Here is a 25,241-nt window from a genome sequence, read left to right on the forward strand (position 1 = left end):
ATCTGCTCTTCTCCCTCCCCCCTCTCTTCCTACAGATGAAAAAACCCAAACAAAACCATGTTTTGTGCTGAGGGACGCGATCATGATCAAGTAGAGTTTGGAAGGGAGATTCCACGTATTTTGTAAATCCCAGTTTAGCAAAGGAATTCTCTTCTAAAATGAAAGACGAGGAAAGGAGGCCTGAAAGATGCTTGTGGGAGGAAACCTTACACCCAGATGGGAGAGTTTGGAATGTGCTAGAAGATCAAGAGTTACAGAATTTCTTCTGCCTTTAGGGCAGAAGGAGGAGGGGCTGCTGGTCTTAGACTTAAACACTGGGCAAGGCCAAGGCAGGCAGCAGCGAGAGTCATTTTAGCTTGCCAGAACCATGCAGGCCCTGCTAACTATGATGCATGGCTAAACCATGGGATTTGTGACTGTGCCCAAAAGTTTATGTCAGCCTGCACAACTGTAGTCTCCCAAGAAGAGGAATCTAAATTAAGAAGAGGCCTCAGAGAGAGAGAGAGAGAGAGAGAGAGAGAGAGAGAGAGAGAGAGAGAGAGAGAGAGAGAGAGAAGGAGAGAGAGAGAGAGAAGCCTCCACATTGGACTAGGCAGGTATGTTAAGAATCTTTTTTTCCAGTTTTTTCAGGCAGGATTTCACTGTGTATGTAGCCTTGGCTGTTGTGAAACTATTGCTATAGACCACGCTGGCTTTGAACTCAGAGCTCCATCTGCCTATATAATTCTTGAGTTCCAGGATTAAAGGCACACCAGCATCCAGCTTGTCTTGTTAGGGTTTTATTGCTGTGAAGAGACACCATGACCAAGGCAACGCTGATAAAGGACCACATTTAATCCTTTATTAAATTAAAAAGGGGCTGGCTTACAGGTTCAGAGGTTTAGTTCATTATCATCATAGTGAGAAGCATGGCAGTATGCAGGCAGACATGGTGCAGGAGGAGCTGAGATTTCTAAATCTTCATCTGAAGGCAGCAGAAGAGGACTCCTCTCCACGGGAGGAAGCTCCCATTCCACATTGGGTAGAATCTGACAATCGGAGTCTCAAAGTCTACCCCTATAGTGACACACTTTCTCCAACAATGCCACACCTACTCCAAGATGGCCACACCTCCTAATAGTATCACTCCCTGGGCCAAGCATATCCAAACCACCACCTGGCTCACTCCCTGGCTCCAGCATTTTCTTCATTAGTGATGGATGTGGGAGGGTCCAGCCCACTGTCTGTGATGCCGCCACTGAACAGGTGTGTAAGAAAGCAGATCCAGGAAGAACTGGAGAGCGAGGAAGCAGTACACGCTCAGTACACACCCACGGCTTCTTCACATCCTGCTTACACGTTCCTGTCCTGACTTCCTTTTTGATGGAGTGATATCAGAAAATGTATGCTGAAATAAACCCTTTCCTCTCAGAAGCTGCAGGACATTTGATCACGCCGTGAATCACGAGATTGTGTTATGTACAGGAAAGACCTCTTTTTAGTTGTGGTGTGGCTCAGCCTTAGCACAGGCCTTTAATCCGAGGGCTTTCTGCTTGAATGCTGTAAATAGGATTAAATAAAGACAACTCTAGGTCAAGAGGTGGAGCAAGCCACCAGTAACCAGGAAGTGAACACAGGAAAACCAGAGAGAGTATGAACGAGTAAGGAGGATGAGTAGAGAGACCCACAGGACGTAGAAGGGAAGGACATTCAGATCGATTTTTTTTTCTTGAGCTGTGGTGGAAGGTGAGCTGGGTGCTTTCTGTACCTCTCTGAGCTAGCAGGCTTTCGCCCCAGCCTGTGGCCCCAAATCTTCATTGGTAAAAATCAAAAAAATTGAGATCGTGTTTAAAACAACAACACCCAGAGTGGTGTTCTGTCATAGCAACAGTGTCCCCAACTAAGACATTCATTGACTGTCAGAGCAGGGTTCATTTCCTAGATGGGGAAGCTGAGACAAGAGAATTTAGGCTGGTCTCAGATGGCTAAATCTGAGTCAGCTGCTCAAACATGGCATGGGGGGGGGGTTGTAAAGACCGAGGCAACTATCTCAGGAAGTAAAGCTCTGGACAGGTTGCAGGGCAGGTAAGGCATTCCGAGAGTTCGAGCAGAAGGCCCGAGGACCGAGGATACCAGGGCTTCCGATGAAACTGTAGCCATTGGTATTGACTGGTCTGGGATCTTAGAGGAAACAGCCTGCCCTGTGCTCTGCTGGCTTCTCCTCTCCGGCTATTAGAGAGCATTTTCCTTCTTCCCCGTCTCCCAAGGATCCCACGTTTCAAAGATTTCAGTGGTCAACATGAAGCTTTTAATGGAAGTGCTATATGCAGCCTATATTCGGGTCTTTGTTCTGTTTACATTTGGAGTGTGCATGTGTGTGCACAGGCGTGGTGCCGCCGTGCGAATGTGAGGTTCAGAGGACAAGTTTTGAAAGAAAGTTCTCTCCGACATGTAAGGGGCTCAAACTGGAACCATTAGGCCTGGGGCAGGTTCATTAATTTTCTGAGCCATCTTGCCTCCTCTAGGTCTTTGCTTTTTTTTAAGCTTTGTTTCTGTGGTTTAATTATGTGTATGCTGTATCTGCATGTAGATATGTGCATTGTGAGTTCAGTATGGTGGAAATCCAGATGGTGTTGCGTCCCTTGGCTCTGTGTCCTGATTGGGTGCTTGGAACTGAACTCAGAGCCTCTGTTAGATCTTTGTGAGGGTTTTTTTTTGTTTTGTTTTGTTTTTTTGTTTTTTGTTTTTTGTTTGTTTGTTTTGTTTTGTCTTATGTAGTCCTGGCTTGGCTAGAACTCACTGTGTAGACAAGATGAATTTGTACTAGTCCTGCCTTGCCTTCCTGTGCTGAGATTACAAGGTGGGCCTCTCTTCTGGGTTCAGAACGATCAGGTTCTATGTGAAATGGCTCCAGAACTTGGCTGTCTCTTATATTTTTTTTCTTGTCTTATTTACCCAGTGCCATGTGACAACAGATGTGATATAATGATGCCCTACTGCATTCAGATGAGATGACCCAGTAAGACATTATAGTACATTAGTAGCAGTTATGAGTTATAAGATTATATAAGTAAGTCATAGGGTCTTAATTAGGGTTTTATTGCTGTGGACAGACACTGTGATGGTTTGCATATGCTCGGCCCAGGGAGTGGCACTATTAGAAGGTGTGGCCTGGTTGGAGGAAGTGTGTCACTCTGGGGCTGGGCTTGGAGACACTCCTCCTAGCTGCCTGAGCATGCTCAGTCTGTTCCTGGCTTCCTGTGGATGAAGATGTAGAACTCTCAGCTCCTCCTGCACCATGTCTGCCTGGATGAGGCCATGCTCTTGTCTTGATGATAAGGGACTGAACCTCTGAACCTGTGAGCCAGCCTCAATTAAATGTTATTTATAAGACTTGCCTTGGTCATGGTGTCTGCTCACAGCAATAAAACCCTAACTAAGACACATAGTTAATTTGTTTAGTCTGTTTGAGGCCTTTAGGCATACAGACCCATGTTTGCATATAGATACAGATCATCATAGTGTAAGTGCAGAGATCTGGGACTCTCGGGTGTGTAAACAGGCTCGGCTAGCTGTGGGGAGAGACGTCCGGGAAGAATAAGGCCATTTGTCTGAGTGTGTGTGTGTGTGTTTCTGTGTAGGTGTGTGTACCCACGTGCACCTGTGTGTCTGTGTGTCTCTCTGTGTATGTGTGTGTGTAAGTGTGTGTGTATGTGTGTGTGTGTACCTGTGTTTCTTTCTGTGTCTGTGCATCTTTCTGCGTTTGTGTGTCTGTGTGTGCGTCTGTGTGCATTACTCTTTCTGTATCCAGCCGTGGGCATTTCCCGTGTTTTGGTGTCTTGGCTCTCAGGATAACGCTGCACTGAACATGTGAGTGCAGATGTCCTTAAGTGGTGATTTCATTCCTTTGGGTGTGTGCCCAGAAGAGGGATTGTTGGGTCATATGGTGATTCTATTTTTAATATTTTTAGGAATCTCAATGTAAATTTCCACCTACATTGTACAAGGACGCTCTTTCTCCACACCCTCCGAAGCATTTGCTCTCTCTTGAGTTTTTGATGAGTGTGGTCCTGAGGTTGTAACTTTTTCAGGTTTTGATTTGCATCCCTAGTATTGGCAGGGGTACTACTAGCATGTCTTCTTTGTTAGGCTCCTTAACACTTTCCCAAACTTAGTTAACTCTTAGGGTTGATGCCAGGTGTTGAGCTAGGATATTATTATTATTATTATTATTATTATTATTATTATTATTATTATTATTTCTTCATAATAAAAACAAAACAGGAGCTGGAGGGATGGCTCAACAGTTAAGGGCACTGGCTGCTCCTCCAGAGGACGAAGGTTCTGTTACCAGGGAGCTTGCAACTACCAGTAACTGAGCTAGCCAGCCCCTCACTGGTGCTGTTTGAGTAAGCTTGTCACTCCTGTCCCCAGTGTAAGTAGCACTGCCCCAGTCTAAGACATACAGTTCAAGTCCTGCTCTCTCCGGGTCTTTCCTATCATCTCTCTTCCTTTTTATTTGCTTTGCTTCCTTCCATGCGTGCATACACGTGTACAGTATGTGAACATACATATTCCTGAAATCTTCCTGGATGGTGTCTTTGTTAATTTTCTCTCTGTCATGCAAGCACACCATGTTAATATGGTATATTAGTGTCTTATATGGGATAGCCTTGCTTAAAGCCAGACAAGGTTACTTGCATGTCCCTGTCCTGATACGTGACGTAATGCAGAGTCATCTTATGAGGTAGTTTCCTTTGGTGCTGTACTAATAATGTACCAGGATAATAATTCTTGCCTCAAGGCCAGTGCAAGCTATGGTAAGGATCAGCAGCAGTGTTCTGTGCCGAGTAAGATGTGGTCTCTAACTATTTTAAATATTGAAGTGTAGTAATTACAGTTAACATCGTATGATGCCTTATTTAGCTGTGTAGCCTAACAGGTGTGTGTGTGTGTGTGTGTGTGTGTGTGTGTGTGTGTGTGTGTGTGCGCGCGTGTGCGAGCGTGTGTGTTCGAGCTCGAGAGCAGATGTGTGCGTGCTCTCAAGTGCGCACGTGTGGATAACAGAGATGGCTTCTGGGAGTTGGTTGTCTCCTTTGTGGGTCTCAGGCATTAGCCTTTGGTAGCAAGTGCCTTTACGCACTGGTGTGACCCACCTTATCTCTTTGGGCCACTTTTGAGATAGGTCTTTCTCACCGAGTCTAGAATTTACTATTTCTGCTAGACTGTCTGCTCAGAGCCCCAGGGATACACTTCCTTCCTTCCTCACCCCCAACTGCTGTGCCCGATGCTGGGGTCACAGGCAAGCTGCCAGGCTGTTACCTGGGCACTGGGGACCCAAACTTGAGTCCTTAGCTAGGGAGTTTTGTGGATCCACCTATTCCCACCCCACCCCCAGCTCTGGCATCATAAATACAAGCAGTGTACACAGCTTTTCCTTGGTAGCTGAGGGTTCGAACTCATGATGAAGCTTCATAGCGATATTTCCAGAACTCACAGCTTAGAAGAGCACTTGCCTCCTTCACAGCCCTTACAGACTGGTATTCCATGAAAAAAAAAAAGTAGGTTAAAAACAATCTAAAATCTTCAGCATTAAACCAGAAGGGACGTTGCGGGGGTAGAGATGGAAAAAGGAGACACGGAAGAAAATGAGGAGGAGGAAGTGAGTCTCTGGCCTATTTTTTTTTTTTTTTTTTTTGGTGGTGGAATTTCTTTCATGTTTGTTCTAGAGTCTCCATCAAGTGTCTGTTACTCTAGGGGAAGGAAGAAAATTCGTGGTCCAGTCCGAATAACTTTTCCATAACCCTGTCTCAGGTCCCTGAAGATTTGATATTCGCAACATTCTTAAAACTCCATCTTCACTTGGTACTCGGATAAGTAAGCGAGACTTAGAGCAAATGTTTACCCAGCACAGCCCAAGGAAGATGAGTAGCGTGATGAACTTTGCTGACGTTTCTGGTTTTCATCTTCAAGAACATGTTAGGCTCTTAAAAAAAAAAAAAGTTTTTTTTTATTTAATGTATGTGAGTACACCACAGCTATCTCATTACAGATGGTTGTGAGCCACCATGTGGTTGCTGGGAATTGAACTCAGGACCTCTGGGAGAGCAGTCAGTTTTCTTAACCGCTGAGCCATCTCTCCAGCCCATGCGTTAGGCCTCAGGGAGACTTATTTTATACCCCAAAAACCTGCCCCATTTGATGAACTGGTTTTTCCATGGGTTTAGTAATGTTGTGGGGTGTTATGTTAACTTCCATCACACAGACACACACACACACACACACACACACACACACACACATGCACAGAGAGAGAGACAGAGAGAGCGAGAGAACATGAAAGGTTAACTTCAATCAGCAGACTCCCAAATCTTTTACTAATCAAATTCCGTTCTTAGAAAATTCATGCCTGATACCCTATTACCTTCTAGTTTGGAGGGGAAAAAAACCTCCCTTAACACAGGGTACGAATGTCAGCACCACCCCTAGGCCCGTAGGCTCACTTCAACAACCTGTCAGGCAATTTCAGAGGCACGAGTGAGAGTCACGAGTCTAAACATTACCCAGCCTGCTTTGAAGGAATCCCAGAGGCGAGAGTGGGGTCCAGATGCTTGAATGCTCTCAGCTTGGCATTGGAGGAGACGGGTGACCATTGCCGCTGTATGAAGACCCCCCAAAGCTGTGAGCGCTCGCTGGACTCAGATGCCCCCTCCTGGTTTCCTGTCTTCCCAGAGGCGTTTGCTGCAGCAGGGAGGGAGGCTCCTGGAATCTGAGACATTAGAATGCGCTTTTGCTGTCTACGCTTAATCACCTGACACCAGAAAATTTTTCCTTCTAGATGGGAGACCCGGAAGGAACAGGGTTATTGTGTGGTTTCTACGTACAAAGACACTATACCTCTAACTATGTCATTCCGGCTACTTCTGTGGGTCCGTTAGCTATCACTGAGTCAAAGGCTTCTTGGTGCATGCCAGCCAGGAGGCCAGTGTAGACATATCAGATTTCCCCTAATAGGCTGCTGTCCTCTGGGCGTATTGAGAATCAGATAATGTATCAACTGTTTTCAAGGAGGTTTTTTGTATTAACTTCTTTAAACTTTCAATTTTATTTTATTTTATTTTTTACATTCACCTAATTGTGTGCGAGTCTCCCACATGAATATTGTTATAATTTCCACTCCATCCTTTTTACCCTCAACTCCTCTCGGGCTGCGACTTCTCGAATGAATGTTTTTACACATTTTATATGTAAGTATAGGTACAGCCTGCTGCATCTGTTTGGTGTTGCTCCTACGTATGTGTTTATGGCTGACCGCTGGGATTGGATAACCTTCTGAGAGAGGGCCACTTGTCCTGGAGGAGACACAACTTTCTCTCAGTCAGCCGCCATTAACTGTTGGTAGTGCGGCATCTAAGCCAGTGGTTCTCAACCTGGGGGTAGTGACCCCTTGGGGACAACGGGCCTTTTACAGGGGTTTCCTCTCAGATGTCCTGCATATCAGATATTTACATCACAGTTCAAAACAGTCTCAAAGTCACAGTTGTGAAGTTGCAGTGAAAACAATTTTATACCTGGAGGGGTCATTACAACATGAGGAACTGTATTAAAAGGTGGCAGGATTAGGAAGGCTGAGAGCCACAGGTCTAGCTAGAGTCTAGAGTTGCATCTTTTTGACATTCTGCGCTCCCCCAAGATGTCCTTGAAGTGACACTTGAGACTACCTACTCTAGTGGGACAGCCATGCTTATGTGGGTTTTCCTTCTCCCTCCCCTTTTGAAGCAGAGCCCTGTAGTCCAAGTCCCTTGTGATTCAAGGGCCATCACTGTGACCTCTCCTGTCTACTGTGCCACCCCTGATTTGGCCTTGACTTGAAGTTTTGTTTGCCTTTGTGATCATCTTTTGATTTTTGATGCCTCGTCCCCAAATCTGTCCCCGTACGTTTGTTTGGTGGCACCTCCGGAACCACAGCCATCCACATGAGGGGAAACGACCTCTCCGATCGCTTCTTTCATCCCCGATGAGAAAATAAAGTAGCAGGTGGATTAACCAAAATCCTCTGAGTATGAGTTTTTAATTCCCTAATTCCCTGACATGGACTCATTTCATGGAAGATTGATTTAATCTTTCGCAGTTGATGTATAAACTATTTGCTAAATTCCAGAATAAAATTAGTCCAGGTTGTAGGTCGAGCCCCAGTGAGGCCGTTTATCGGAGATTTGTGCTCTGGTCCTACGGCGATGGGCTTGTGCCTGCGCTGTGAGCAAGCCCATTAAAACTGCCGAATCGCTCCCATTTAATTAGTTACTCCTTACGTTTTAAATCTGTCGTTTGTTGGAGGATATGAATGCCACAGCACACATGTGGAAGTCAGAGGCTGCCACAGGAGTTGGTTCTTCTTCACTGTATGTATGTCATGGGAATCGAACTCAGATACTTAGACTTGGTAGCAAGTGCCTTCAATCACTGAGCCATCTTGCTGGTCCTTTGCTTTCATTTTAAAAAATGGGTTCATAAAATGAGTATGAATTTGCCTGTTGCAAACTTTTAAAAATGTACTTTTTAAAGGGTTTAGTTATAGTAATATTTGTTTTATTGATTGATTGATTGATTGTGTACACTGTAGTTTATACAGACACACCAGAAGAAGGCATTACAGATAGTTATAAGCCACCATGTGATTGCTGGGAATTGAACTCAGGACCTCTGGAAGAGCAGTCAATGCTCTTAACCACTGAGCCATCTCTCCAGCTCCCATAACTTGAGGTTTCTATAAATGTGAGCTAAAGGTTACTCTGTAGCAGAAAATGGCGAGGAATGAGTAAATGCCCGTAAAACTTAGAGATAAGCTTCTTGTTTTCATGTGTCTAGGAGCAAAATCTAAACGTGTCATTTCTCGCCTGATTTCTTATTTGTCTGCTTTTCACGGTGGTCCGTGTATTGTTGGCACTGTTCTCTGTTCATTCGAGAACTTTATTCTGCTCTTCCTCAGGGGTCTCAGGAGTCTGTACTCACTGCTGCCTGCTACTAAAGCTCCTCAGAACAGAAGACATTTGGATTGAATTTTTGACTTCAGACCCCCGAATATGATGCATTTCAAAAGTGGCCTCGAGTTAACGGAGCTACAGAACATGACGGTGCCCGAGGATGACAACGTCAGCAACGACTCTAATGACTTCACGGAAGTAGAAAATGGCCAGATAAATAGGTGAGCATTTCCCACTAAGTGCCACCCGGTGAAGGAATGGCTGCTAAAAAAAAAAAAAAAAAAAGTTCTGGTTTTCAGTGATTTGGGTGAATTATTCGTTCACTAAAGTTACGCTTCATTTGGAGATGCAGTTTGAATTTCTTCTGTGACATCTGTGGTCTGGAATGGCAGATGAGGGGAACAGAAGAGTAATTTATTCATCTTTTCAAATCTTTCGGCTGAGTCTAATAAAAATGTAGAAATACATTGGGCTCCAGCCAGCTGAGACTTCTGGAAGCCCTGTGCCTGTGAATTAGACCGACTGGAAATTTACCACATCTCAGACCCAAACAAGTGCTGTAACCATTGCTACACACCTTAATTAAGACACCATGCAAGTTGCGTTTACAAACGAGTAAAAACCCACAAGGGGGCCTTCGTTCTGAGTATCACGTGCAGTTTGGGTCTTAAATAATAAATAAACCGATAAACCCAACCATCTCTGCGAAGGACTGTGGGAGATAAATAGTCCAGGAAAGAGAAAAAGGGGCGGGAGGGCCGACCTGGTACAGGTCCTTCTCATTCTTGAGTCTGAGAATGCTAAATTGCCAGGGCAGAACCAAATTTGATTGTAAATGACTTGAGGTCATCCTGGGACTTTTTATCTGTTGTTTGTTTTTGTTTTTATGGCCTTCCTTCTATAGGAGTGTGGAAGAGAGAGATGTCTGTAGGTCTCCTTTAAGAAGTTCTAATGAGGGGGTAGGGAGAAAGGGGTTATGGTAAGAATGTAGAGGTTGGAGGACAGCCTTCGGCAGTTGTTTCCTTCTTTCCAACAGGTGGATTTCAGGGAGTCCACTCAGTGGTTAGGTTCTTTGACAAGAGCCTTTTACTGGCTGGGTCATGCCAGAAGAGGGCGTCAGGTTACTGGGAGTGGGACATGGGAGCTAGGAATTGAACGTGGGTACCCCAGAAGAGCAGCAAGCATCTCTCTGGCCCCATAACTGCCATTTTTTCAGCACTATCATCATTATTTTGGTTTTCTGAGACAGGTCCTATCTATGTAGTCTTAACTGGCCTGGAACCTGCAATATAAACTAGGCTGGCCTCGAACTCACAGATCCCAAATCCATTTCTTGATTTTCAAGTGTTTTGCTTATACTGCTGTGGCTCCTTAGACCCTGATGCAAAGCAAGCACCATGCAAATGAGAGAGCATTTGCCAATCAAGGAGCCATCCTGACCAGTCTAAATCTGTCTCTCTATCCTTTGTGTGATACAAGGCTGGGCCCCCGGTTAAACTCTGGGTTGTAATGGTTTCAATAGTTCTAAGCTGTTTGTGCACTAGAGTTCCTGCTGACCTCCACCTCATGGTGGTAAGTAGGACATTCTGACTCTCAAAGCAACGTTACCTTAAAGTGAGTCATTTAAAACACTCAGCTTGGAGTCTACCCTTGAACTTTATAAGTCTACTTACAAACTGTCGGGGTTTTTAGGTGGCTGTCATTTGGAGTAGGTGAAAGGAACACCCCTGTTTGCTCAGACTTTGGCCTCCAGTGGGGTGAGCTCACGTCCCCACAGCTGGTGCAGGAGAGCTTTGTCTGGTATTCCTTGAACCTTTTTTCTATCCTCTCAAAGTCAACGCCTTGTCCATCTGTCTGTCTGTCTTCCTATTTTTCTTTCCTTTCTTTCTCCCTCCCTCTCTTTTTTCTTTCTTTCTTTTCTTCCTTCTTTCTTCCATTCCTTTTTCTTTCCTTTCTCCTTCTCTCCCTCCTTCCTTTCCTCCCTCCCTCCCTCCCTCCCTTTTATTCTCTCTCTCTCTCTCTCTCTCTCTCTCTCTCTCTCTCTCAACCTTGTTTTATTTCTTTCCTTTACTGACATAACTCACAATCCTTGCTTCACAAGGTTTGCTTGTCTGTTTTGGCAGCACGAAGACTTGAACTCAGGGCTTTGTTTATGTCAGGCAAAGAGCTTGGTCCACTCAGCCCCAGCTCTTATTTCATTTCTGGCTGTGACAGTTAAACACAAAATACAACAGTATGAAACAAAAAGAAATAAACATTTTAAAAAAACAGCCAATTTTACTGACGGCATCATCGAGTGACCTGTCTTTGTTCATTGATATACCTCGTGTTCCTTGCTCAGGCTCTTCCCGTAGCTAGCTCACATTTGGGAAGGTGAGGCCTATTATGTAATCTAAGGTAAGTAAGTTTCCCAAGCCTTGAACTTCTTCCCGCCGGAGCCTCTTTGTTGGGAGCTGGGGAAGACATTGAAGATGATATTGCTCTTGGTTGACCTGTCAACTAGTTCATAGCTTTGCCTGAAAACTAACCTGAACACAGTAAGAATCATTTCTGAGGCTTAATTAATCATAGAGTAGAGCCTCTTGGGCATCCAAATGCTTGCTTTTATTCCAAGCCAGATTTCTTCTTATATACACCAAGTTTTTCCAGATAGTGAGAAATTTAATCTAGAGCGGATCAGCCTTATAAATTGCCTGCTTGACCTCTGTCAGACATTTTAATACACTTGTAAAAATACTGTAAAGCTGGTTCAAATTCAGGTTCTGATTCACGAAGCCTGGAGTAGGTCCTGAGATTTGCTTTCTAGCAAGGTCGAGGAGTAGCGCTCCGGACACTGCTGGGGTTGAGGAGCCAGCTCTTACCGATTCCTGTGGATGAGACCCCTGGGAAAGGGGGTTTTCAACCATCTTGACATTACTGTTCTTACTTACTCCCTGAGTCAGGGCGGACCTGGGAAAGAGAGAACGATGAAGGAGGGATGGGGAGAGACTGTGTAGCTTAGGGTTCAGCCATATATTGACTGTTGGTACTGTCACAGATTTTCTGTGATCCCCTCCAGCCCTGATCTGGGAACCCCTCGCCCAGCCCCCGAGGTTGGCTACAGCGCTGTCAGGGAATAAGCAACACTGTCCATTTGGTGGATTAAGAACACAGGCTCTGTGTGCAGTCACCTGTTTTAGGTTCAGATTCTAGCTCAGCAGCTCAGCAGGAATTAGCAGCTCAACATCAATCGGGTCGTTTAATGTCTCTGAGATAATACTGAGCCCGGCTCATTGTTCCGGAACCAGACGAGCCGCATCCATGCGGAGCCCTTGGCCGCGTGTCTGGCCTGGCAGCTCCAAGCCTCCTTAGTTTGAGAACTGTCCTCATCAATAAAACTGTAACACTCTGTCTTTGGCAAGCGCTTTCTCCTCCATCTCGAGGAGCAGTGATTGGCTTTTGGGTTTAATGGCTGCTGTGATCCCTGCCCTAAGTTTGAGATATTTGTACATCCAGAAAATTCTGAGCCTATCTCCCTCTGCATATGTTTTATTTTTTCTTTACTCCTTGTGTGTAATTAGTTATTAGGAACCAGGAATACAGTTTGATTAAAATTTATTTTTAAAAGAATGCAGGGTCATAGTTTTACGCATAGTCAATGTGAAAAGCTATCCTCCCCACCTCTAATTTTTCTATATTTTGGGGGGAGCGTGTCTGAAAAGTCTGCTTTGGCTTCTGTCAGTCTGATACAAGTCAGGTCTCCTTTGTTCTGTGGTCAGTGGAGTTTGGAGCCAAATATGGTTTTGTCCCTCTTTATTCTACACTTTCAGGCTTCTTGTTTGTTTCTCTTTATGTGCTTGCCAATATCCTCTATACTTCATGATCTTGTGTTATGTTTTAGACAGACAGACAGACAGACAGACAGACAGACAGATTATATTATCTATGGTTTGGAGGGTTTTGTTTGTTGCTTTTGATTTTGTTTGTTTACTGTTGTTTTGTTTTGATGGTTTTGTGGTTTGTTTGTTTGTTTTGTTTTTTGAGACAGGGACTTGCTCTGTAGCCCAGGCTAGCTGGAACTCAATGTAGTCCAGGTTGGCCTGGGACTCAGTTCTCCCCCTGAAGTGCTAATATGACAAGCACATCCATCACACTGGCCCTGCCCCCTTTCTATGCGTCTCTTCCTGCTGCCCTTGTCTTTCTCTGTGGAATGCCTGTACATCAGGGAGAGGACTGGGGCCAGCATTTAAGTCAACCAGCTCTGCTCTTGCTCATCTGTAATCATTGCTGTAAATCCTCAAACCAAGTACGAGTGATCGTCTGGTAAGAACCCAGCTGGGAGAGGTCCCAGTCGAAAGCTGTTCTCCCTGTCACACAGCTAATTCGTCACCAACTTACTTCCGTGTAACGACGTCACATTGCTTGCTTCTCATGCCCCATCTGAATATGGTGCCTAAGTCCTTCCTTAAGGTTTGTCCCTAAGTTTTCCGTTTTAAGCTTTATTCTATCCTCAGAACAGCGACTAGTTGATGATGGTCTGTCACGTTCCGCTTTATGGGTACAGACTGACCCGGTGTAAACGCTTTTTAATAATAAGTTTGTCATCCTAAGATCACTTGTCTCAGATGCCTTCTCCCACAGCGCTTTTTAAAGTCAATAAAAATAAGTTTCTATGTCAGCTGAAGTGCCAGAGGTCAGAGGTCAGTGATTTTAAAACAGCCAGCTGCCTTTTTTTTTTTTTTTTTTTTTTTAAGAAAATGGTGAGCTAGAACTTGCTGTAGAAGCTGCCTGCCTGACCTAGTTGTTTGGAATGGAATTTTCCGCTACCAAAAGGAAAGTTGGTTTTCTCCCTTTTAAGTTTACAGGAGCACAAAGTAAAGATCTAAAAACTCAGAGGAAAATGTAGGAGAATAAGGGGTTTTTCTTTAAACACTCCCTTCGAGAGCACTGGTTCTCCGCCTTCCTAGCGCTGCTGTGGCCCTTTAATTCAGTTCCTCATGCAGAGGTAACCCCCCAACTGTAACATTTTCTTTCCATTGCTAATTTATAGCTGTAACTCTGCTATTTTTAAGAACTGTAAAGAGCTGAGACAAGGGTATCTGATATGCAACCCCTGTGGAGGGGTCGCTTGGACACTCCCCACCCACTGCTCTAGCCGGCAACTCCCAGCCTAATAACCTGAGCTCTAATCCTGGGACCCTCGTGGTAGAAAGAGAGAATCAACTTCCACGAGTTGACTTTTGACTTTCACATGCTGGTGCACACACACACACACACACACACACACAAAGACAGACAGACAGACACATACACACACACACACACACACACACACACAGAGACACACACACAAAATGAATGAATGAAGTCTTTCATAGCTAATAAATAAATAAATGGAACTAAATACTTCTATGTTACATAGTAAATAAAGTCTTTCATAGCTAATAAATAAATGGGATTAAATGCTTACATCTTACATAGTAAATACATAAATATACATAAATGAAGTTAAATACATACTAAATTTTTCCACTGCCTAAGGTAGTTTCTAACAACTGATTTCTTGAAGACGCTTCTTTAGTAGAGAACTCGCTCCTCTGAGCTGTGGTGTGGGAAGATACAAGTCACTGAACATCATTAGGTGCCCTAGAAGAGTTGGAACACCGTGTATACCACAGGTAGTATAGTAAATTGGTCAGAAAACTCAAGTTCATTTGGAAGGTCAGGAAACTTGCAGTAGTTTGAAGGGTCTAAATCGTCCAGATGGGGATTTAGACCATCTTCAGGAAGGGGACAGTTGGTGGAGCAGATTCCAGCTGCTGCTTTGTTTTTGGCTTTTACTTGTCTTGATCACACCACAGCCATACTCAAGAGAATCCTCTTGAGCCAAAGGGAGGAAGATCTGATTGGAACACCGAGGCAGAACCAAACTGAACATTTGAAATGGCCAGTGGAGAAGCGAACTGTAGTGGTTCAAATGAGAAGAGTGACTCCCATAGGCTCATATGTTTGAATGGTTGGTCTCTAGTGTGCGGAACTGTCTGGGAAGGATTAGGAGGTGTGGCCTTGTTGGAGGAGGTGTGTCACTGGGGAGGGGTTTTGAGGCTCAGAAGCCTACACCATTCTCAGTCAGTTCTCTCTTTGTCTCATGTCTGTGGATCAGGATTTAAGCTCTTCGCTAATGCTCCAGCACCATGCCTGCCTACCTGCTGCCATGCTTCCCACCACAGTGGTCATGGACTCTAACCCTTTGAGCCTCCAAGTTAAAAGCTTTCTTTAATAAGTTGCGTTTTATCATAGCATTAGAAAAGTGCAACACCAGCAAAGATGTTTGAGCAATCTACTGTCATGACATAGTAAATGAGGTATGAGAGACAGAATGAGGGTTCTCTTGTATTTTAATGGCCATGGTTTGTAAGTTTGTATCATTTTTCTTGTTCTGCAGAGGCCTCAGTATTTGAGTCCCTTCACAAGTGTTTGATCCTGTTGCATGCCCCTTATTTGCAACAGTGCCTCCTGTTAGACCCTCCCACATCTCTCTTCTCTCTGCCCAGCAACCCTCTGCCACCAGCTCTAGAGAGATCTACCAGGCCTGGAACCAGGGCTGCCCTAACAGGGAGACTTGTTGCTTTCATTTATTTGGAGAAAAAAAAAATACTTGAGCTTTTTCTTTGCTCAAAAAAAATAAATAAATAAAGGAAATTCTATTTGGAAAACAAGCATTCTCTGTAAGAAAGGCAAATGGGAGTCTTGCTGGACCAGGATTCCTCAGACCTGAGTTTGTCACAACAGTTAGCTTGGATGAGTCTACTGAGTAGCAACCCTTAAACAGGAGTCTTAATTTGGACAAGCCCAGCATCCACGTGCCTGTGGGCTGCCTTGTCCTGCCCCAATGCAGCCTGATCTATCAGCCTTCATTCTGTGGAAAGACGTAAAATACTGGGGTCAAAAGCCCCTCAAGCATTGGGACAGTTACCTCAAAGGTACAGTTGTCCTGCTGAGAAAAAGCAATTGTAATGTTCTTGCTTCTGCTCCCGAGTTTATTCTGTCTAACTCTACACAGTTACTGCTTTTGACTCCTGGGTTCCACATCTCATTTGTTTTAGACATTTCTATGTTCCTAAAGCAGTGTCAGCTGGCAGGGTCCTTTCCTTACTAGTGTTAGCTGGCGTCTTGGGGTCAGAGTTCTCTTCCCCTGGGCACATCGGGGTCTGTAGACAGCAACTTCCAGCAAGCAAGAGCTTGAAAGTAAATCTGTTCTATGTGCTTATTCTAATGGAACAATTCAAACTTAGATTGGTAAGCAACAGATTTAACACTGACAAAGGGCAGATAAATAAGACAACACCACCTTACAGTTTGTTTAAAAGACACTTTATTGTGACTTTGTAGCATGATTCAAAAAAATAAAAGTGTATAAAGTACTAACCAGAGTTTAAAGATGTTTCTTTAAAGTAGATTCAAGTGGCTTTGGAATCACTGATGAAAATTTTACTCTGGTTTATTCTGATGATAACCAGACAATTGAATTTCTTAAGAAGCTCTGGGTTAGATAGGGCTTTTGTTGCTGCCGTGAATCACCATGACCAAAAACAAGATGGGAAGGAGAGGGCTTATTTGACTTACACGTTGACATCACTGTTCATCAAGGAAGTCAGGACAGGAAGTCAAGACAGGAAGTCAAGCAGGGCAGGAACCTGGAGGCAGGAGCTGATGCAGAGGCCACGGAGGGGTGCTGCTTACAGGCTTGCTCCCATAGCTTGGTCAGCCTGCCTGCCTTTTTTAATTGGGTAGTTTATGTATTTACATTACAAATGTTATCCCCTTTTCCGGTCTCCCCACCCCCATCCCCTGCCATTGCCCCTCACCTTACTTTTATGAGGATGCTCTTCCTCCCATTCACCCTCTCCCACCTCAATACCCTGGCATTCCCCGACACTGAGGAAACAAGCCTTCACTGGACCAAGGGCTTCTCCTCCGATTGATGCCAAACAATGCCATCCTTTGCTACATGTAGCCATGGGTCCCTCCATGTGTGCTCTTTGATTGACGTTTTAATCCCTGGGAGCTCTGAAGGGTCTGGTTGGTTGATAATGTTATTCTTCCTATGGGGTTGAAAACCCCTTCATCTCCTTCAGTCCTTCCTTTAATTTCTCCGTTGGGATCCTCTTGCTCAGTCTGATGGTTAGCTGCAAGCATTTTAATTCGTATCAGAAATCAGCCTGCTTTTTTATACAACCCAGGATCACCAGCCCAGGGATGGCACCACCCACAATGGGCGGGGCCCTCCTGCTTCAGTCACTAATGAAGAAAATGCCGTGCCGGCTTGTGTACAGCCCAGATCTTATGAAGGTATTTTCTTAATTGCGGTTCCCTCCTCTCAGATGACTTTACTTATGTCAAGTTGACATAAAACTAGCCAGCACAAGGGCCAAACATCATTCTTGAAATGTTTTAAGGATATACACAAGAGGGACCAGCGAGATGGCTCAGTGGGGCAAGGCACTTGCTGTTCGAATTTGGTGACCTGAGTTCAATCTCTGGAATGCAGATAAAGATGGAAGGAGAGCGTCAGTTTGTCTGGGAATAGATTTTTCTTTAGCAGAAGTTTTTGTTTTACTTTGGGGTTGTTTGCTTGTTTGTTTCAGGTGTGTGTGTGTGTGTGTGTGTGTGTGTGTGTATTTGTGTGTGTGTATTTGTGTAGCCTCCGGTGTCCTGAAACCCTCTCTGTAGACCACACTGTCCTCAAACAGAGATCTGCCTGCCTCTGCCTCCCTGAGTGCTGGGGTCAGAATATTCCTTTTAATGGAGAAGTTTTACAGATTACAAGTTTATATTGTACAGTTCTGAATTAACTCTGCCTGCGTTGTGTTAGTCTTCAGAACATTTTATGTTCTTCTGTTTCACTGTGTCTATGTTACGTGCTGGAATCTCTTCTGTCTGGTTCTCACCCGTTCCTGACGTATGCCCCTCCGCTGGGAGAGCACTGTCTTTGGTCGCTCATGCCGAGTTGGGTGTTGGGTGTGCTAATGTTGAATCCTCCTATAGCTGTGGGAGAGCATGATGGTATTCCTCTCATTTTATAGATGAGAATGCTAAGGCCGTATACCCAAGCCCTTGGACCTAGGTGGAATCTGAATTCAAATTGAGTTTAGTCCCTGGCTTTGACTCTAACTGTGGGCCTTTAACTTTCCAGCCCACACCCCTGTCTGTTCCTCTGTGCTGCACAGAGCCAGTGCTAGCTGGATGTCAGGTGGTGGAACAGCTGCTATGTTTTTGCAATGGATTGGGGGACGGAAGTTGCCTTTAGTGACCCTATAGGATAAAAACGGAGCTCAGGAGGAACTTTGCCTCCCGTGTTCTTTGCAGCACCAGGAGCATAGTAATCTTGGTTTTATCTAATTTTCTACTTAGTGGAATATCTGCATAAAAGCTAACATATTGTGCAATGTTTTAGTTTACTTTGAAAATAATTCAAAATGTATATGGCTCTTATATACCTTATAACAGTCTTTCTCATTCAAGATAAGCAACAATCCCTTTGTGAATGGTGGAGTGAGAAAAATAAAAGGAAATGAGGCAAAGAGCCTGCCTGAAAATTCTTGGAGCTTATTTGGTAACAGAAATGTAGAGAATATGCATGCTAGTGTGCTATGTGTACACACACACACACACACACACACACACACACACACACACACACCATGCACACTGGGGGATAGTTGATAAGACAGTTTTTGGCAACCAACTGACAACTTGCCAGTTTGCCATGTGCAGTGTGTTTCGGAAATGCTGCTGCTAAACTCACAGTCATTAGCATAGGGTTAACCAACTCACAGTCATTAGTATAGGGTTAACCAACTCACAGTCATTAGTATAGGGTTAACCAACTCACAGTCATTAGTATAGGGTTAACCAACTCACAGTCATTAGTATAGGGTTAACCAACTCACAGTCATTAGCATAGGGTTAACTGTGTTCTTTGTGTCTTTTCAGCAAGTTCATCTCTGATCGGGAGAGTAGGAGGAGCCTCACGAACAGCCATCTGGAGAAAAGGAAATGCGATGAGTATGTAAGTGTCATATGTATGTAAGTGTGCGTGCCAACTCTGAGAGCCACGTGACTGGGGGAGGCATTTCTGTGTAAGCAGTGTAGTATAAAAATATTTGTGGAGTCGGAAAGACTTGTAAGGGAGCCTCTGCCAGCTGAACTATCCCAATCCCTGGACTCGGTTCCCCAAGACCCATTGTACTGTCTTCTTCCAGTCACACCTCACTTCTACTTAGGCACAGGTCATAGCAGTCCAAAGGAGACAAAACAACAAAACCAAAAGAAGGGATGAAAACACACACACACACACACACACACACACACACACACCACCACCACCACCACCACCACCACCACCACCAATATGAAAATAACAGGAATTAACAATCATTTGTTATTAATCTCTCTCAGCATTAATTGTACAATGAAAAGACAAAGTCTAACAGAATGGAAGGCAAAACAGAATCTATTCTTCTGCTCCCCAGAAGAAACACACCTCAACATCAAAGATAGACATTACCCCAGAGTAAAGGGCAGGAAAAGATTTCCCAAGAAGCAAGCTGTTGTAGCCCTTCTAATGTCTAAACACAATAGACCTTTAACCAAAATTAATCAAAAGAGATGGGGAAGGACACTTCATATTCCTCAAAGAAAAAGTCCACCAAGAGGTTCTCTCAGTTCTGAACATTTCTGCCCCAAATGCAAGAACACCCACATTCCTTAAAAAAACATTACTAAAGCATAAATCACACATTGAACTCCACACATTAATAGTAGAAGGCTTCAACACCCCATTCTCACCAATGGACAGGTCATCTAGACAGAAACTAAACAGAGAAATATTGGAGCTGACAAGCATCATGACTCAAATGGATCTGACAAATATCTACAGAACATTTCACCCATACAAAAGAACATACCTTCTTCTCAGCACATCAGAGAACCTTCTCCAGAATTGACCATACTTGGTCATAAAGCAAGCCTCAACAGATAGAAGAAAACAGAAATAATTTTCTGTATTTTATCAGACCACCGTGGATTAACAACAGAAACAACACAAAGCCTACAAACTTATGGAAACTGAACAAATCTATGAAACAACCACTGGATCAAGGAGGAAATAAAAAAAGAAATTAAAGAGTTCCTAGAATTTAGTGAAGATGAAGGCACAACATTATGGGACGTAATGACATCAGTGCTAAGAGGAAATTTCAAAGCACCAAATGCCTCCACAAAGAAACGTGAGATCTCATACTAGTGACTTAGCAGCACACCTGAGTGCTCTAAAAAAAAAAAAAAGAAAAAAAAAAAAAAAAAGCAGTCGTACCCAGAGGAGTAGACAGCAGGAAGTAATCAAACTCGGGGCCAAAATCAACAAAATAGAATATAAAGACTCGATGAAACAGAAAGTTGGTTTTTCAAGAAAATCAACAAGAAAGACAAACCCTTAGCCAAACTGACTAAAAGGCAGAGAGAGAATATCCAAATTTAAATAAATAAATAAATAAATAAATAAATAAATAAATAAATAAATAAATAAATGAAGAGGGAGATATAACAGACACCGAAGAAATCCAAAGAATCATTATGTCTTACTTCAAAAACCTATACTCCACAAAATAGGAAAATCTAAAAGAAATTGGTAATTTTTTTCCAATAGATAATACTTAACAAAGTTAAATCAAGATCAGATAAAATATTTAAATATACCTAGAGCCCATAAGGAAATAGTCATTAAAAGTCTCCTTACTAACAATTACGAAAAAGCCCAGGGCCAGATAGTTTTAGAACAGAATTCTATCAGACTTTCAAAGGAGAGTTAATATCAATACTCATCAAATTATTTCACAAAATAAGAACAGAAGGAACACTACCAAATTCATTTCATGAGGCCACAGTCACCCTCATACCTAAACCACGCAGACTCAACAGAGAAAGAATTGCAGATAAATTTCTCTTATGAATGTTGACACAAAAATATTCAATAAAATACTCAGAAACCAAATCCAAGAACACATCAAAAAGACCATCCACCATGACCAAGTAGGCTTTATCCCAGGGATGCAAGGATGGCTTAACATGAAAATCCATCAATGTAATCCACCATATAAGCAAACTGAAAGTAAAAACCCACATGATCATCTTCTTAGACGCTGAAAAAATGCCTTTGACAAAACCCAACACCCCTTCATGATTAACGTCTTAGAGAGGTCAGAGATACAAAGGACATTCCTAAACACAATAAAGGCAATATATAATAAAGGCAAGTCAGTATCCCAGTTCAAATTCAGTGGAGAAAAGCTTAAACAATCCCACTAAAATCAGGAGCAAGACAAGGCTCCCCACTCCATATCTATTCAATATAGTACTTGAAGATGTAGCTAGAGCAATTAGCCAGCTGAAGGAGATCAAGGAGATACAAATTAGAAAGGAAGATGACAAAGTATTTTTATTTGCAGAGGATATGATAGTATACACAAATGACCCTCAAAATGTTGCCAGGGAATTCATACAGCTCAGTGAAGTGGCTGGATGCAAGAGTAAATTAAAAAAAAAAAAATATCCATAGTCCTCCTATATACAAAAGAAGTGCAGGGAAACAACACCCTTCACAACAACCACAAATAATATAAAATATTTTGGTGTAGCTAACCAAGCAAGTGAAAGACCAGTATGACAAGGACCTCAAGTCTCTGAAGAAAGATATTGAAAAAGATAACAGGTATTGTAAAGATTTCCCATGCTCATGAATCAGTAGAATTAACATAGTGAAAATGGTCATCTTATCAAAGGCAATCTACAGACTCAATGCAATTCCCATCAAAATTCCAGCGCCATTCTACATGGCCCTCGAAAGAACAGTACACTACTTCATACGGAAAAGCAAAAAGCCAGGATTGTTGAAACAAGCCTGTACAATCAAAGAACTTCTGGAGGTATCACCATCTCTGATTTCAAGCTGTATGTACTACAGAGCAACCCCATATCTGACAGAGGCCTGATACCCAAAATGCATAATGAACTCAAGAACCTAGACATCAACAAACCGAAAAATCCATTTAAAAAATGGGGGTGCAGACCTAAATAGAAAATTCTCAACAGAGGAATGTTTAATAGCCAAGATTCACCTAAAGAAATGTTCATCATCCTTAGTCATTGGGGAAATGCAAATCAAAACAACTCTGAGATTCCATCTTACATTGCTCAGAATGGCTAAGATCAAAAACTCAAGTGGAGCTCATGCTGGTGAGGATGTGGAGCAAGGGGAACACGCTTCCTCTGCTGGTGGGAGTTCCAAACTTGTAACAGCCACTTTGGAAATCAATATGGCAGTTTCTCAGAAAATTGCCAACCTATCTACCTCAAGATCCAGCTGTAACACTCGTGAGCATAAACCCAGAAGATGTTCCAGCCTACCACCAAGGCACTTAACTATGTTCATAGAAGCTTTATCAGAATAGCTAGAAATTGGAAACAACCTAGATGTCTTTCCCTTGAAGGCTGGATAAAGAAAAGTTGACTTATTTACACAATGACCTTGTGAAATTTGCCAGCAAAGGGAAGGGACAGAATAGATGATCCTGAGTGAGGTGACCCACCCAGAAAGACAAATATGGTACATATGCACCTATCAGCAGACATTGGCTGTTGAATAAAGGATAGCCATGCTACAATCCACAGACAAAAGAAACCAAGTAACAAGGAGGGCTTAAGGCCAGGATGGGTGAATCTCACTATGAATGGGACACAGAATAGATATTTCTAGTAACAGGGGGTTCTGAGAATGAATGCACCATCTGTAACCAGGCAAGACATCCATCTATTGGAGGGATTGGGACACCAACCCAGCCACAAGCCCTTCGATCTCCAATTTGTCCTGGCGGCTTGATGAGAAGAGATAAGGACATTGTGGGAATAGCCAGACAATGACTGGTGAGCCTTGAGGCCATGCCACAAAAGAGAACTCACTCCTGGCATGGCCAGTAGACAGATACTGGTGAGTTCAGAGACCCAGGATAGACCCAATCACGAATGGCGAATAAATCAGTAGATAAAAATTAAATTTAAAAAGTCAATGAAATGATTCCTGAAGGTATTCTGCTATACTCAGAGATGGACATCTAGCTCAGATGTCATCTGAGAGACTTCATCCAGCAACCGATGTCAACAGATTGAGACCACAGCCAAACAGTAGGCAGAGCTTGGAAAGGTGAGCGAGAAAGGATTGTAGGAATCAGAGACGCAAGAAGACCACAAAAAAACCCATAGAATTGACCAACCTGGGTCTATGTGGGCTCATAGAGACGGAACGGCCAACGAGGGAGCCCGCATGACCTCAGCCCTCCACACACGTCACAGTTGTGTAGTTTGGTCTTCTTGTGGGACTCGCACAGTGGGCGCAGGGACAGTCACACACACTCTGTTGTCTGCCTTTGGAGCCCTTTCCTCCTACTGGATTGCCTTGTCCCTTCTAGAAGAGAAGGTGCCTAGTCTTTTTTTTTTTTTTTTTTTTTAACTTTTTACTGGTTCTAGTGAATTTCATACCATGCATCCCAATCCCACCAATCTCTCCATGTACCTGCCTTTGCAATCCCCTCCAAAAAAGAGAGAGAGAAAAAAAAAACCCAACTTGTTATGGAAGCAGTAGCGTGTCACAGTGCATCCCACACTAGTCCACAGCTCTTTGCCAATGTTTATTGCACTGACTTATTGATCTGGTTGGAAGCCTCTGGCTTCTCCTACTCCATCAATACTGGACCCTCACTGGGACTCCTCTTAGATGTCCTGTTGTTGCCCTGTGTCGTAGACATTTTGTAGTTTTGGATCTGTAGGGCCGACCCCTTCACACCTTCCAGGAGGTCATTGATGGGGTAGATGTTGGGGTGAGCCAAGTCAACGCCTCGGATCTGAGCTGCTTGGCCAGCCAGCTCTCCTGTACCCCCACATCACCCTGTCCCAACTGGTTCACCTAATGCTGGCAAGAGGCAGAGGCAGCTCTTCTGTTCTCACATACTCACCAGCAGCACCCGCCGCGGGCCAGCGCCACCCTGCTGCCAAGGTGAGGTGCAGGGACTGTAATCAGTGAGGGTCAGAGCCAGCCCTCCCACTCCTACACCCTGGGGCCAGCTCTCCCACCTACCATCGGTAGCAAGGGACGTGGGGGGAGGGGAGGGCGGCTTTCCCTTGTCTGTCCACACTGAGGTGCCTAGTCTTAATGCAACTTAACATGCCACGTCTGGTGGACAGACATCGAGGCAGGCCCCGTTCTGAAGAGAAATGGAGGAGTGATAAGGTAGAGGGAGGTGAGAGGGAGGGACTGGGAGGAAAAGGAGGGGGAAAAACTGTTATCTGGATGTAAAATAATTTTTTAAAAATTATATATATGAGTATATGTATATGTGTGTGTATATATAGAGAAAAAACCAGTGTATGTGTTAACTAGCGTACACCTCAGATAACTGGGGCCCGGGGTTTTCATTCAGCCCTGAAAATGTTACTGCGCCACAGGCTGCTTTTTCCCCATACAACCCATTAAAAGAATTAGACTGCAGGAAAAGTTCTCCAGCCTCATCTCTCGGTGGGTTCTGGTAGCGTTGGAAAGGCTTTGGCTTGAAGAAATGCCCTGAGACCATGTGCTTAGTGACGGTGTCTGTCTCTACTGTCCAGATTCCAGGAACAACTTCTCTGGGAATGTCGGTTTTTAACCTGAGCAACGCCATCATGGGCAGTGGGATCTTGGGCCTTGCCTTCGCCTTGGCCAACACGGGGATCCTCCTGTTTCTGTGAGTACTGACAGGACCCGGGGTTCTGTTTTATATCTGGTTTGTGGTCAGTTCCTAAAGAGACCCGGGGAACAAATGGCTGGCCGGTGTCTATTAGGTTACTTGCTTGGCCTCTGGGCTTACCTGTGGCTCCTCCCAGTGCTCCTCCCAACGCTCCTCCCAGCGCTCCTCACTGTGCTCCTCCCAGTGCTCCTCACTGTGCCCTTACCTCAATCTCCAGCCCAGGACTTCCCTTCCCTTCCTTCAGCTTCTCATTCCTACACCAACCTACCTGCCATTTTGGCCATGTGTGCTTTCTCTAGGTTCTCTCTCTCTCCCTCTTTCCCTCTCCTTCTCCCCAGCTCTCTTTCTCTCTCTCTCATCTCTCCCTCATCTCTCTCTCTCTTTCTCTCCCTCCCTCCCTTTCATCTTTCTTTCTCTCTCCCTCCTCCCCATCCCTTCCTTCCTCCTCCCCCTTTCCCTCTCT

The 25,241-nt window shown here is 44.0% G+C and overlaps 1 protein-coding gene across 3 annotated transcripts in view; it reads left to right on the forward strand.

Moving 5' to 3' along the window:
- SLC38A1 (solute carrier family 38 member 1) overlaps positions 1–25,241 on the forward strand; it is a 66,376-nt gene that overhangs the window by 6,985 nt on the left and 34,150 nt on the right. For all 3 annotated transcript variants that reach the window (XM_080938822.1, XM_080938821.1, XM_080938820.1), the window contains exons 2-4: positions 8,969–9,184; positions 18,939–19,014; positions 24,660–24,775. In XM_080938822.1, the coding sequence (XP_080794948.1) occupies positions 9,063–9,184; positions 18,939–19,014; positions 24,660–24,775 (314 nt within the window). In that variant the 5' untranslated portion in view covers positions 8,969–9,062. The remainder of the gene's footprint in view (positions 1–8,968; positions 9,185–18,938; positions 19,015–24,659; positions 24,776–25,241) is intronic.

The sequence above is a fragment of the Micromys minutus genome, assembly GCF_963924665.1.
Source record: "Micromys minutus genome assembly, chromosome: 27".
In the NCBI taxonomy this organism is placed as follows: Eukaryota; Metazoa; Chordata; class Mammalia; order Rodentia; family Muridae; genus Micromys; species Micromys minutus.